The 14804-nt window shown below is 39.4% G+C and overlaps 1 protein-coding gene across 4 annotated transcripts in view; it reads left to right on the top strand.

The window, feature by feature from the left end:
- The first annotated feature begins 151 nt into the window (after positions 1 to 151).
- Positions 152 to 14804, top strand: part of RWDD4 (RWD domain containing 4) — a 36443-nt gene continuing 21790 nt past the window's right edge. For 2 of the 4 annotated variants that reach the window (XR_006013888.1, XM_042014855.1), the window contains exons 1-7: positions 152 to 293; positions 535 to 615; positions 3191 to 3300; positions 3409 to 3553; positions 4327 to 4441; positions 5222 to 5271; positions 5442 to 5444. Coding sequence is in view for 3 of the 4 variants with exons in the window: in XM_042014855.1 (XP_041870789.1) it covers positions 270 to 293; positions 535 to 615; positions 3191 to 3300; positions 3409 to 3553; positions 4327 to 4441; positions 5222 to 5271; positions 5442 to 5444 (528 nt within the window). In the remaining variant the exon portion in view is untranslated. Of the gene's footprint in view, positions 294 to 534; positions 616 to 3190; positions 3301 to 3408; positions 3554 to 4326; positions 4442 to 5221; positions 5272 to 5441; positions 5445 to 6567; positions 7595 to 14804 lie in introns of those variants that run through there. The other 2 variants (XM_042014854.1, XM_042014853.1) reach the window with 2 other exon arrangements.

Raw genomic sequence — 14804 nt, 5'->3', positions numbered from 1 at the left:
CCCCTCGGGCCAGTCAGGAGCGCCCACGCGGAGACGTCACTGCGAAGGAGCCAGTGAGCGAAAGGAGGAAGCGCGGGGGGACACGCAGGCGGCCAATGGGAGGGCAGGGGGCGGTGACCGCGGGTGCCCTGCGCTGCCCTCGGGGAAGGCGCGGCCGTGCGAGTTCGGTGGGGCCGCACCAGTCAGGCCCGCCCAGCCCCGGCGGCAGCGGGGCCGGGCCGGGCCGGGCCGGGCCGGAGGGAGCGGGGTGGGAGCGGAGAGCTCCGGCCATGGCGGCCAACGAGGACCAGGAGGTGAGCTCCGGGCCTCGCTGCCTGAGCGAGAGCGGAACGAGAGCTGGGAGGGCGGGACAGAGCCGTGTGGGGAGAGAGGGCGGCCCGCGCGGCGGGGGCGGGAGGGAAGCGGCGGGCGCTGGAGCGGGCGAGGGGCGGGAGGAGGGAGCTGGGCGGTGGCGGGGTCGGCGCGAGGAGCGCGGCAGGTGCGAGCGCCGTGCCGGGCTGCGGTCGGTAACCCCTGCTCTGGCCCTGGCTGCAGATGGAGCTGGAAGCGCTGCGCTCCATCTACGAGGGAGACCTGTGCTTCAGGGAGCTCAGCCCGGTGTCCTTCCAGTACAGGGTAAGGCGAAGTTGCATCTTGAAGTTACTTTGCTGCCTTGTAGTTGCCATACCAGGGCTTTCTAAGCCAAAGGGGTATCCGATGTGTAGTAAAGGATAGATCCACAGGGCGTTGTTTCAGGATTTTTGCTGACAACGATGCTTCATAGCACAGTGTGTCATGTATATGAACCTGCTCCCAGCATGGGTTTATTCCAGAATCACAGAACGGGTGAGGCTGGAAGGGACCACAGTGGGTCATCTGGTCCAATCTCCCTGCTCAAGCAGGGTCATCTTAGAGCATATGGCACTGGATTGTGTCCAGCTGGTTCTTGAAAATCTACAGTGAGGGAGAGTTCACAGCCTTTCTGGACGATCTGTTCCGGTGCTGGGTCACTGCACAGTAAAGAAGTTCTTCCTCATATTCAGGTGGAACTTCCCGTGCATCAGTTTCTGCCCATTCCCTCTTGTCCTATTGCTTGGCACCACAAGCCAGTTATCCCTTAGTCAGGTATCCTACTTGCATAGCTGTATCTGTGTACTCAGAACTGTCAAACCTTCTGAAGAAGCCATCCAGCCGTGTAATACTTACCCTAACTGGTCAGAAATAGAGAGATTTATAGAGCTATTTCTATGTAAAATTTGGAACTACTGCTCAGTTACAAGTTTCCAGTCTCTTGTCCAAAGACTAGTGTCTTGTTTACACAGGACTAGTGTCCTGTTTACCTGTTGAAGTGAAAATCCACAAGATGCTTTGGGTGTGTGCACTGATAGAGTCTTTGGTCAGGAGAGACATAAGGGGGTGCTGAGCTCAAAGTACACAACTAGATTCTGGCATGAAATTCTCACCAGTTTTTTCTGATTTAAACACCTGAAACTTCTGAGCACAGACTGAGGCAGATCTTTTGATGGCCAGAAGACATTGCTGACAAAATCTTAGGCACCCATGGGACAGAAGGAAGACTTCTGAAAATGCCGTATGCCTGTTTCAGGGAGAAGCCATCTAAAATCACCTTTCTGTGACTTCTCAAATAACTGAAGAACAATGTCACTAACTGTAATGAGATACAGGTCAATTAATTAATAGCACTTGGAATCCCAGCTAAGGCTGTAAGAGCAGCCTTTCTTCACAGATTGGATCATTCTTAATAAATTAAATTTCCTTAAATGGGGAAATATGGCATGCCTACAAACCTAAAGTGTGTCATTTTACATTTCACTGGCTTTGCTAATTTTTATTAGACAAAAAATGGTTGTCCAAAGTTATGATAACTCAATTTAAATACAGTAAAACCTAATGTCATATAAAGGCAATAATACATCTTTTGCCTGCAGAAAAATTTGTATTGTGAGAACTCATAATGTAAGTAAGTCCTTGAGAAGATAGAAATAATTCGTATGGCATTTTTTGACCCTCATGTCCTGCACCTGTCTCACATACAGAGCACAGCTGTTTTGTAATCAGTGTTTAAAATTGATATTGAACGAAGGTTTTACTTTTTTCCCCCCAAGTATTGCTAAAATGCAGCACCAGTTTTCACTGACAAGCAGGAGTGTGGTCATGTAGCTTTGCAGGATTTGCTTTGTGCACAGACAGTGCTTTCCTGAGAGAACCTTGTGAACCTTGCGGCCACTTCTGCTCATGGCGGCAGTGGGAAATGAACTGTAAATGCTGCCTTGAAAAATGTTGCAGATTCTTGATTTAAAGTCTTACTTATTTCACCTCTAAACAAGTGTTTTTGAATGTCAGTCCACTCTGCTAAAACAGATATTTTAAGTAAGAAAGCAGCAATTTTTTTTCTTTACTTTTTTTTTTAAATTTTGAAGTACCATAGCCTTACCTTGATTAGGACTTCTCCTGTGGACACACTTTATTCTACATAATCAGATTAAGGCTGATTTTTATAACAAGGCAAATAAATGAGAATTTTTGGGTGGTTTTAGAAACCTTATTGTGCTAGTCTTCCAAATCCTTGTGTGGAACAGTTACTTCTGATTGTACGTCTGTAGTATGCTGTAATATATTTTTTTTTATCCAGACTCATTCTACTGACTTCTTAAATCTTTCACTACTCATTCTTTCGTACAGGGAAATAAAATATCTGTAGGTCTGAGACATAAATATTGATATTCTTACCCATTATTTTTGCGATCTTAAGTTATTAGTTTATTATCATCCTCATTTCAACCCTGTCTTGTGGCTTGTTTTCATATTGCTCTATGTTTAGATGTGTGGGGGGAAAAAAGATTTAATATTTTCTGTTCTTGTATGTGATAGTATAATATTTGGCTTGCAGATGCTACAAAGCAGCTTTTAAAACCAAGGAATTAAAAAAACCCCAACCATAAAAAGAGGTTTGACAGTTTCTGCCGTTTCTCCTAGAATGAAAACTGCAGGGTAAATGTTAATATTGATGTCCAAAATTTAATGCTTTTTCTAGATAACAGCTTTATTTTCTAACTGATAATTTTATCAAAATAGTTGTCTCAAGGAATTTTGATGGTCTAAAAGAAGTAGTAGACTTCCATAATGGCGTTGTAATCCTCAGAAAGTGACTGGAAACTGTTGATTTATAAAGTTTTCCTTTTCACTTCAGATAGGTGAAAGTGGAGATCCCAAAGCCTTTCTAATAGAAGTTTCTTGGCCAGAAACATATCCACAAACAGCACCAGTCATATCGATGGATGCTTTCTTCAACAACACAATGTAAGTATTTATGACAGCTTCACTCCCTGGCCTTGGGGTGGGGCTCTTTGTCTGATAAGCTTTTTATCATCTGTCTAGTTTACAGATGAGTTTAATGATTTCTTTTAGATCTTCAGCTATTAAGCAAAGTATATTGGATAAGTTAATGGTAGAAGTTGAAGCAAATCTTGGAACTGCTATGACATACACACTTTTTGAATATGCCAAAGACAATAAGGAGGTGTTCATGGAAAACCAACCTGTTAACACTGTGGTAAGTAGATGAATTCTGATTTTAATTTTGTGCTTTTAAAACTGGAAAAAAAAATTGGTTATTATAACCTGAATACTTCATAGGTCCCTCTAAGTTGTAAATTAGTTCATTGGTTATACATGTTAGTGGCTGAAAGTGACACGCAGACTATAGTGCCACAATGCTCTGTGGTCATAATTGTTACATTTGGTTGTTATTTTGCTGTTACACCAAAATGTTTGCAGCCTGACGTTATGTCCCACAGGATAACATTAAAATGGAGACTTTGGGGGGAAGAAAAACTAAAGGAAGCTGAAACAGAGGCTGCTGAGGATTGGAGGGGCGACAATTTACTGCAGCCTTCCTGGGATTGCATAAGTGCACCTCCAGGGTCTTAAAGTAGTCAGGCTGGGTCAATTTGTATCTTTTGGGTTGTGTAAGCACATTATTTGCCATGATGGTGCTACAGATATGCTTTGAGGAACAAGGAATGATTTCTATGTTTGAGAAGTCTGAATCTATTCAGACTAAATCACACTCCATGATTAAATTTAAAAAGTGTAAAAGGTGCCTTTTGCAACTCTAAAAGAGAATAATTCCAGTCTCTAACACATGTTTTTTAAAAGTACAGGCATGATTATATGTTGATTAAAAGCTGCAGGCTGCTGACAGCATTGCTTCTTTCTGAAAGTCAAGATATTTCAGTATGTCAGGTTCAGTAATCACATCACATCACACAGAGATACCATGGAAGTAATATGCAAAATGTTTACAACCCCTTTTATCCTTCTCAGACTTCAGTAAGCAATAGTATTTCAATTGGAACTCCTGATGTGCCACCAAGTAAGAAAAAAGAGAAAAAGGAGCAGTTATCCAAAACCCAGAAACGAAAACTAGCTGATAAAACAGGTTTGTTCGCTATAATAATCTTTTCTTTGATCAGTATGAAAATCCAAATTTTATAGCAAGGACATCTTGCTAGAATAAGAGTAACTAGTAATTTGTTTATAAAATGAACTACTTTAAGTTTGTGGTCTCTGTTTTATTTGTTTTAGATGAATTATTCTTGCCTGAGATGTTAGTTCTGGTCAGAGCAACTTCCTATAGTCGGGATTTAATTACATTGTTGTTTTATTTTATTCTATTTTAATTCCGTTTGTGGCAAAAGTGAAATTTACAAAAAATACTTGTGGAAGGAGAGAATTTGGGACCTCTAAAAATTCACTTCCAGCAAAAAACGCAGTTTGTTCATGGGCCCTCATAAATAATTCACATTATTAAAAATGTAATTTCTAAATAAAAGCATTTCTTTTGGAACTCAAACATCTAATTTAGTTTGTATTCTAGAAATGAAAGTGTTTCTGCAGCTATTTAATGCTTTCAATTAAATAGAAGGATTTTGTTTGAAAGTTGTTGATTACTTCAGTTAGTTCTGCTGGTGACTCTTTTGTGTTTATTTGAAGTCTAATCTGAACCTCCCCTGGCACAGCTTAAGGCTATTTCATCTCCTTTCACTTTGAGGTTGGTAGAAGAACACACTGTTTAAGACATTAAAATCTGTTTCTGTCCTCATGGCTTCAGAGTGCAGAAATTGAGGGGTTTGGATATTTAGAGTTTTGTGGGTTGATTTTGAAGAAAGGTGAATATTCCTCTTAGCTTGTGTGCTGAAATTAAAACCTTTTTCTGCAGATAACAAAGGGGAGCTTCCGCGAGGATGGAACTGGGTGGACGTAATTAAGGTAACGTGAGTGTATTATATACAGTGTTGTGAACATGCTGTGTATGTAAATTAAAAATTATTTGTGCTTATATCTGAAGAAAACTAATCCGATAAACTTTTTTCTTGCTTTTCTTCCTAACTATGTTTGGACTTGACTATGGTGTCTGATTAATTTCTGTATGTGTCCAGCATGTAAGTATTTTCAAGTTCTCTTTTTTTACTGTTAGAAAGATTTGCAAGAAAGAGTAAGAACTGTTGCTTATTTTGGATTCTAATTTACAAATTTCTCAAAAAGCTTTAAAATGCCAGTTCTTCTGAATATTAGTCTGAAGGACTTCGCTCTTTGAACTTTGTTGGTTTAGTATTTCTTTTTTTTATTTCTTGAGCAATTAAATTTTAATTTTATTTTGAGAGCGCTTTGCTAACCAAATGCACTGCAAATATTCTGTCTTCATATGACAAGAAGATTTAAGATCAAGTTAGTGGTGCTGTCAGGTTCTGGAGGGCAGTGGATAAGTAAGAAATAAAAGGGAGCTGTCCCAAGTGGGAGTACCTTGCTGTCTCCTGCTGAAGCCTCATTCTCTGCTTCAGCTCCTCCAGTGAATAATTTTTTTCTACGTGCTCCCTCAGTATTGATTTCTTCCACCCTCTTATCTTTGCTGATTCAGTGAAAATCACTGCTTGACAATTTTGAAAGCAAACTATTTTATTTTACACAACTGTAAGTAATTTTCAGTGTAAGATCTAACACCAGTTCCAGTTATTCAGTGAGAGCAAATAAATGATGAAGGTCGTTTTGGGCAGAGTCCTTCTGAGTTAAAAGTGGCTATTTATGGTGGATATCTTGGTTTTCAGATAGATTTCATGATAGGCCTGCTACTTTTAATAATAAGCCTAGCTTTAACAGTTGAGAAATACTAAGTTAATGTTAATGTGTATTTTTACATTGTCTAAATTTCTATATGGGAATTCTCTCAGAGATGTGTGAAGATAAAGTTCCATTACTTCATCTTTTTTTTTTTTCTTTTTGGAGAGCTGGTGACAGAGCCTTCAAATTAAATAGAAACAGTGCCTTGAGGTTTTTCTGGGGTTTGTTGTTGTTTGCTTTTTTTAAGGATCAGGAAGTAAGCTCATTAAGTGTTTAAGCTTAAGAATTATTTTTTGATGTTTTTCTTGATATAGTAGCACAATCAGTCTGTATTGTTAAATTAAGTATACACATGTTCAATGTGAGATGGAAAAAATGTTCTTGTTTCCTAATAAATGGAATGGCAGTCTAAACTTTGAATACTTTCTTTTTGTGTCTCTTTTATAGTTAAGCAAAACTGGTTCTAAAGATGATGAATAAAGGACTTTGGTACAAGGAAACTCCACCTTTTAATACAGTGCAATTCTGGGTCACCATCTCTCTCTTAATAATTTTCGTATTTGTTGAAGTAAACATTTTATAAAGCTCGATTTCCTAACTTGTAAATCTCGTCACACAAGTTTATCTAGAGACCATGTGGTCGTCTTCAGAAAAATCAACCAACAAACTTGCCTTAAATGAAGGTTAGAGTGTGACAAAAGATATAGAGAGCCAGTGTGGTGAAGTGAATAGTGCTGCAGTGTTTATTAATTTATATTTAGTCTGTAGTAAAATCCTGTTATAGTGAACCCAATGATACTGTAAACATTTCCTGATGTTCCTATTCCAATTGAAGAAAAGAGCACTATAACAGTGATTGGTCGCTTGACAGCTTAACTCATCAAAATAAATTATTCCATGGAAATAAGATCTTTGTCATTTGTTTATCTGGTATGAACTAGAACGTACAAATTGTTGCATTGCAAAACAGGCTAGAGCTTGTGGTCTTGTTTTTGCTGGTTGCTGGCTGAAATAGTAAATACTTGTGAAAGCAAGGCCAAATATCCTAGTCTGCTCAAAAGTGAGTGGTTATAGCAGGAGTGCAGCGTCTTTATTCTCCATGATATCCCATCTGTTGGTCTTTCTCCAGTGTGCATCTTTAAAGACAGCGGGATGTCTGAGGAGGGGGAAAAAGCTTTCTTGCACGTCTTAATGAGTGTTGGGATTTTGTAGGTGTTTCACTGGAGAAATAGGCATTCTTTGGAGGGATTTGCTGACTAAGTAGTAGGATAGTGGAAGTCAGTAATCCATCAAACGAATTGGGAGAACTTTTTTGCGAGAGCTCTTTTCTTCTTTTTTTCCTAATCTGCTCTCTGATGTAAGAAGAAGAAGTCATCTTTACTGTATGAACTGGTATTAAATACAAGATGCCTTAATGTCCTTTATTATTTTTGTTTGTTTTGAGATGAACTTTAATAAATGCCTATTTATCTGCTGTGGTATGTGTTTATTGTTTTAAATTGTGTGTTGCCTACTGCACTTCGCAAGTTTGAAATTGAAAGGACTCTGTTGCAAGGAAAGCATTCTTAAAAAATTGCTGGAAGAATTCTATCTTCCCTCTTGTGGTATATGTTTACATGATCTTCGGGGTGGCTGTGTTTGTTATTGATAGGAGGGTCAGTCACTTTACCAGGAGCATAGGACAGTATCCATTGCATTCAGTACACACAGAGCAAGTCCAGTGTCCCTTTGGAAGAGTGTGCTCCACTGTGTACAGCCTTCTTCATTTCAGAAAGTCTGATTTCTTTTTGAACTCAACTCTTGTGTAGTAAAAGTTGTAAAGTACAAAAGGGAGGACTTTTTCCAAACAATGTAGTCTTGCCTTAGATGTAAACCAGAGGCTCATGGCTGCAGTCTGAGCAAGAGCGTCCGGCGGGGAGTGCCAGTGCCGGGAGAAGTTGTTCTGGCAGTACACAGTGAATCTGTAGCAGAGAAGGGCATTTAGCTTTAGTCTCTGCCAGCACCAGGACAGGCAGGACTCTATTCACAAGTTCTCCAAGGGAAAGTGACATGTCTTTCCTGGTATGCTTGGTGTATGAATCAAGTTGCTATGACAATTTTTCTGAATACATTAGTTAGTGAGGGTGGGGGAAGGACAAATAAGAACCACATCCCTTGCTTTTTATAATGTTACTGTGTGTAACTTGTTAACCTTGTGGAATGCATTATTTTTCTGCTCCTAGTCTGCCTGTAAATCACATGCTCTCATGAAGATATCTGAGAGTCTCCTCTGGTTCCATTTGTAAATGTATTTACTTTGAAGTCTATTTTCACAGGAAATATTTTGCATTGGAAATTTTTATATCAGTTTTTTGCTTGTGTAAATTATGAAAGGTAATTTGTGTCATTTAAACCATTTTCTGATACGATGTGATGGCTGGAACAGGATCATTTAAAGAGTCGATGTACTTATTGTTACAGAGAGGCCTGAGCACTGATAAATGAGGGGAGGGGAAAAATGTAATAATTCTTATCAAGCAAGGCACAATTGAAAAATAAGAGATCATGACTCCTGAAAAATCCTGACTGTTGAAAAATCTGCTCCCACCTTCCTTTTTTTTTTTTTTTCTTTTGTAAAGACCTACTGGCAGTGGAAAAACAGTGATTACTCAGTAGGACAAGAGTCTCTTGACTCAAGGGCTACACCACCAATTTAAATTCATGAGTTTTGCAGTAGAGCTTTCTTTGGCCTGAGAAGACAAGTGTCAATACTAGTAACAGTAAATTAAAGGTAGCAAGTGTCCAGAATGCTGTCAGTACCATGACCAAAGATGCCCCACTGCACTCTAATGTATCAAATTCCAGGGAGTAATGCAGACTGCCTTTAATTAAGTATGTTGGATAGAGAGGTGACAGCTGTGATTAGTCAGTAGTGTGTGCCTACCATATCCTGCTTGCCCCCTTGGAATCAAGGCTGATAATTTCTGCAGTCCTGGTCTGACTGGTTGTATGTGGGGTGGATAGATAAAGTGTGCCCAGCTGATGAGCAATTACGTTTTGGTGAGTAAAAGACCAGTAGGAAAAAAGCCAGCATTTCTCCGTAGAGGACCTTTGGTAAAAGTGCAAATGTAAGGATACCATTCTCCTCTCACCTGAGGCAATACATATGATTTTGGGTTATACTGTGAAATTTGTGCTGTGAAAAGCCTTGAACTGGTCTGAACCGGAAAGAGTTTCCCTTTGGAAATTGTTTCCTTCCAACAGTATGGCACCCTAAGCTCTTGCAGTTAACAGCAGAATGAAGTGGGGAGGAGATGTTCATTCAACAGAGAAAATACCAGAAGTGTGAGAATTCTGGGTGGATTGGAGGAGGAGGTGGATGGGGGAGAACATCCTTGTATATGAAACTAGAAGAGCATAGGTGTTAAATTTTCATTGCTGCAGGACAATACAACAAAACAAAAGCTAAATTCTGGCATGAGTTTGGGCTGTGGTAAAGGACAAGAGGATTGTAGATTTTCTTTCTGTTGCTGTGGTTTCTTTCACCAACATGGTTTTGGCTTCATCTCAGAATGGGTCTGCTTTGTGGTTGTGAGAAGGATTTCTGTTTTCCTCACTGTTACGCTTCCTGTTACTCTCTTTCTGAGCCCATCTAAGCAGCCTCTGAAAGCCTGGTGTACTCTCAGAAATAACTTAAGGCAAAACACATTGACTAGGCACTGGAAAATCATTAACTGTTTGTCCTCTCTTTCCTTCATTCAGAGCAAAGTGAGGAGTGACTCCAAATGGCTGAATTACACAAGACATATGAGAATCTATATCCAGGCCCTGGTGTCCTGTGTCAGACTGAAAATCTTACATAGCTATCCCTCGCTACTCTGCCTGAGCATTCATGCCTGTGGTTCCTACAGATGTTGTATTTGAAGTATTCATGTTAAAAATAGGGCAGAAACTTGAAAACTCTTACTATGGTTAGCTATTACAAGTTGCTTATGTTGTGAGAGGGGATAAGGTCATAGCAATGAGAGGGCAAGCCAAGCTGTAACTGCAGAGCCTTACTGGAGAGGAGTGAGGTTGTGTGGGTGTCCCTGAGGGCAGAGTTTCTTCTGCAGTACCTGTATTACTGCTAATGATCAGAAAGGGAGAGGTTAACCTAGTCTGAGGTTGGTAGATGTCATTCAAGAAACAATATAGAAGGAAGAAAGAAGTCTTTTTCTCAAACAATCATCTGCTGTAATGTCATTGAAAGATAATAAACGTAGTCTCGCATGAATTTGCTCTTCAGAGCAGAATCTTACTTTAAATCAAGTATCTCTGTCAGTAATGCATTCTATGATTTCCTGCAGGTAAAACAAATGTGAAGAAGGCATTATTATGTAAAGAGCTTCTGTTCCACTGTAGAGAACCATTTGATCTCTACCTGTAGTGAAAAGGATGCTTCATTTGACCTTGAAGGCACAGATTTTATAGTAGCTCAGGGAAAAGGTAGCAGCCCATCAATAAAAAGTACACAGCTTCTATAGATGGTTAACAAATTTTGCCCAGCATTATCAGTTCTATATTTTTCTGTGAAGATCAGCACTAGAGCACTAGAGTATTACCAGGTTTTAGTTAACCAGCATATTGCATAATTATGGTTTTCCTTTTCCCCCTCATGCCATATGTCTTTAGATGATAAAAGTACAGGATGTAGTATAGAAATTTATTTCCAAAATTAAAATAGTGTGAAAGGAAATAATCTTACTCAGAAGCGAGGATGTGCCAAAATTAAAGCTGCCTATGTGATGTTTATATGGAAAAGAATTCATAGGAAGATTTTCTTTCTGTGACTATGTGGTTTTTCGGGTTTGTTTGTGGGTTGTTTATTTTCCTTGGTAGCGTCCAAGCAGATGGTTAGTGCTTTTCTTCCTAGTGTCCCTGCTAGTGGGAAAGCAATACAAAAACTGAGTTTTAGTACTCTCCTAAGGCTGAAAAGAAAAAAACATTTTCACTTAGTGAAAACAGATAAAGTAACAGAACTGCCCCTGGAACAAAGTGGACCTTTGAACAGAATGGCCAGGTATTGAGACAAATTAATTTGCTTTAATAAAACTGGCTGGATCTGAGTGGCTTTAGTCTGCTTCAGAGTCTATCTTCATGCAGTGGATTTATGACTTATAAATGCTTATGGATAATTTTAACTTGACTATACAGCTACAGTCCATGTGATTTAACCATTGCTTTAAATAAATTTCTGTTACAGAAGTCAGTGCAGATTCTAGTATATTGTTAATGAGCTCTACTTCCATCCCTTTTCATTTGGCGGAAGAAGATACAATGTTAGTGCTCTGGGTGAAAGAAATTTACATGTATGCTGTCAACAAGGCTGTCTGGACTTGGTTTACAATCAGTCTGAAAGAGATAAAATGGTGGAGTTCTACAAGATAATTGTAGTAGCCTATCTTAAGATGGATCCACTATTTTTGTATATTTCTTTTTTTGTTAATTTGCTTATTATGATGTTTAAAATGCTCAAAGTGTAAGCAATACTTTAGCTTATTAGCTACTGTGTGTATGTATAAAGGAATTGTTCAGTCAGATGTGCAAGAACAGTTACCTTGCATTTCCTAATTTCATGGCATGATGATGATTCTCTCACTCTTTTCATGGTGCTTTCCTACAGGTAATATCCCTCCCTTGCTTTCTTCCTAGCGTGGGCAAAAAATGGTGCTCAGCATCACTGTGTGTTTCCTTCATAGCTTTTATACAGAAAGGTGTATTAGGTGGGGGAGGAAGCAAATATAAACTACTGACTGGTATTTATGCCTCTTGTCTGGAATGAATTAAGATGATCTGTGTCAGGTTGCGTATAATATCATGCGCAAGGTACAATGTGTCACTCCTGTTTTATTTTTTCCTGTTTCAAATGTATGTACTGGAGACCTCTTCTACAATCTCTGACTGGTAAAAATTGGGCAGAATCTCTTTGTGATCATCACAGTAATCTTTGTTTCACAGACACAAGCTCTACTCTGTTAGATGCTGTACTGATAGAACACAAAGGGAGGAGGGCTAGTCACTGTCTTTCAGGATCAGGAAAGAAAGATATTCTGTGAGGAAACACATGCTAAATATGAAAAGCAAACACTCAACTTATTTGGGTATCTGTTTAGGGAGAAAAGATGACAGTAGAAATGAAGAGTGAAAGAAGGAGGAAGGAACAGCTTGAGTCTGGAGCCTTAAGAACATTATTAGTTAGTCTTTTAAAAAATACAGTTCATAAATATATGTTGTTTCTCTGTATGTTAAAATGTCTCTTAAGGTATTTTATTCCCTTGCGGGAAGGAAAGAATGTCACCAGAAAAAAGTTATACATGGGAACAAATCTAGAAATTTTGTTTTGAAGCTGTGGGATTCTTGTATATCAAGCAAAAGCAACTTCTGTTATGTGAAGAAGTGGAGACAACTCTAAAGCCTCGCTTCATCTTTCCTGCAAAATACTGAGTAGTTTAATATTTTGAGTGTTGCAAGCTCAGAATTTTATCTGCTGGAAGGAAGGGGAGTGCACAAAGTTTGGATTTAGATGTACATTTTGCAAATTTAAGTCTCCAATTAAAGTGTGTGTCTTGTGAGCAGGATGGTTAAAATGTGATTTGCCATGCATGTGCATATATATATACACAGTCTTGATGAGGTACATCATTACATCATATCACTTCAGGTATGAATGTACAAAGAATACCCCTTGTAAGAATATCTGTCTTATTTGAGAAATATTTATCCTCTGACTCGTTCAAAGCTTCTGCCATCAAACGCAGCAAAATAATCAGAACTGCAGTGACTTTTTTTCTAAAATTACGACAACCTGATCTCACTGTGCTATTTGTGCTAGAATCAGAGGCAGAAAGAAATGCATTAATGGAAGAATGTTATCCTCAATTGTACAGCTACTGTAAAGAAAGAGGTTGTAGCTGCAGCTGATGGACCTGAGGTGGGGGCTTCCAGGTGGTGTCTGAAATTGTCACCACTGTGTTTCATTACATCTGGAAGTTTTGAAGAAGTATCAAGAGATGAGATATCAAAGATTTGTTTTAAGGTTTTCCAGATGTTTGGTTTTAATTCCGGAATTCTATTGAATTTATATATTTAGGGTACAGTAAGTGCATTACTGGTTTTAGTAAGTAAAGAAAGGGCATATTGTAAATCTAGAATGCAAAAGAGGAAGGGACAGTAAAACAAAGTTTTGACTGATGCACACCATAAGAAACCTGTTAGGTTTGTGCTGTATGTAGATTAGGTTCGTATTTGTGTCCTTGTTTATGTGTTCTTTTTTCATTGTTTTCAGGTTTTATGGGGCAAAAACCTGATAATCCCATTTTTTCAGGAGTATTATGAAAGAAAATCTTATCATTACTTAAAGGTATAATTGGAAGAATTAAACTAACCGAAATAATGCAAAAGCAGAAACTGGTGTGTTGCATCTCATGGGGTATCAAAAGAGACAGTTCTGACCAAAAAAGCAGTGCACACAGATGGTAATCTGGCAGGTGTTACTCAACACTTTTTGGGAACTGGTAAATCATCAAAGGAAGTATAAATGGAATCCATTCTAACAGAGAATTGGACTCAAACATTTCAGATGAGCAGGATCTGTTTAATGTGTCATCTTCATCCCTTAGAAGAAGGTAATAGAAGGAAGCTGAAACAGAAGGAAATCAGATTCGACAAGCAGAACTTCCCTCTCATGAAGAGAGCTGGCTGGGACTGATGACTGCATTGTCTTCCAGGTGTTTTTCAGTATCTCCCAGAATAATCTTTTCCATGATTTTACCGGGCACTGAAGTGAGACTGACAGGCCTGTAGTTTCTGGAGTCCTCCCTCTTGCCCTTCTTGAAAATCAGGACAATGTTAGCCAGCTCCCAGTCAGCTGGGATCTCTCTGGATTCCCAAAACCACTCAAAAATCAAGAGAGGCTTTGCAATGACATCAGCCAGCTCCTTGAGGATTCTTGGATGAATCCCATCAGGCCCCATAGATTTTTAGGGATCCAGCTGGAGCAGCAGATCCCACACAATTTCAGGATCAGCTGGGATTTGAACATTCTCACAGTCATGGTCCTCCAGCTCAGGGCACTGAAACCCCCTTGGTCCATCATCTGTGTTGAAGGCACAGGCAAAGAATGCATTAAACACCTGTGCCTTGTCCCTGTCCCTCTTTGTGAGGGGACCATCCTCAACCTGTAACAGGCCAATGTTATTTTTACACTGCCTATTGCCATTAATATATTTGAAAAAGCTCTTTTTGTTGTCTCCTGCAGTTCTGGCCAACTTCATCTCCAGTTGAGCTTTGGCTGCACAAATTTTCTCCCTACAGTGGCAAGAAGCATCTCTCTATTCTTCCCATGTCACCTGACCTTGCTTCCACTGGGCATACACCTTCCCTTTTTCACTTTATTTCTGAGAGAAGATCCCTCTTCAGCCAAACCAGCCTTCTGCCTTTTCTGTTTGACTTCCAACATTTGGCAATTGCTGTTCCTGTGCCCTTAGGAAATGATGTTTAAAAAGTGACCAGCAATGATGGACCCCAGCACCTGCAAAAACATTTCACATGGGGATTTCACTTCCTAGTTCCCTGAGGAACCTGAAATCTGCTCTCCTCATGTCCATTTTGTTTCAAGTACTTACAAACTGCAGCCTACCAGGTCAGTTCTGAATTCCTTCTTTTTA

The sequence above is a fragment of the Corvus kubaryi genome, unplaced genomic scaffold (assembly GCF_017639235.1).
Source record: "Corvus kubaryi isolate FWS band 111438036 unplaced genomic scaffold, C.kubaryi_AGA036_p1.0 split3-131, whole genome shotgun sequence".
NCBI lineage: Eukaryota > Metazoa > Chordata > Aves > Passeriformes > Corvidae > Corvus > Corvus kubaryi.
Note: the sequence above shows the minus strand (reverse complement) of the source record. Positions and strands in the feature narration are given on the sequence as shown.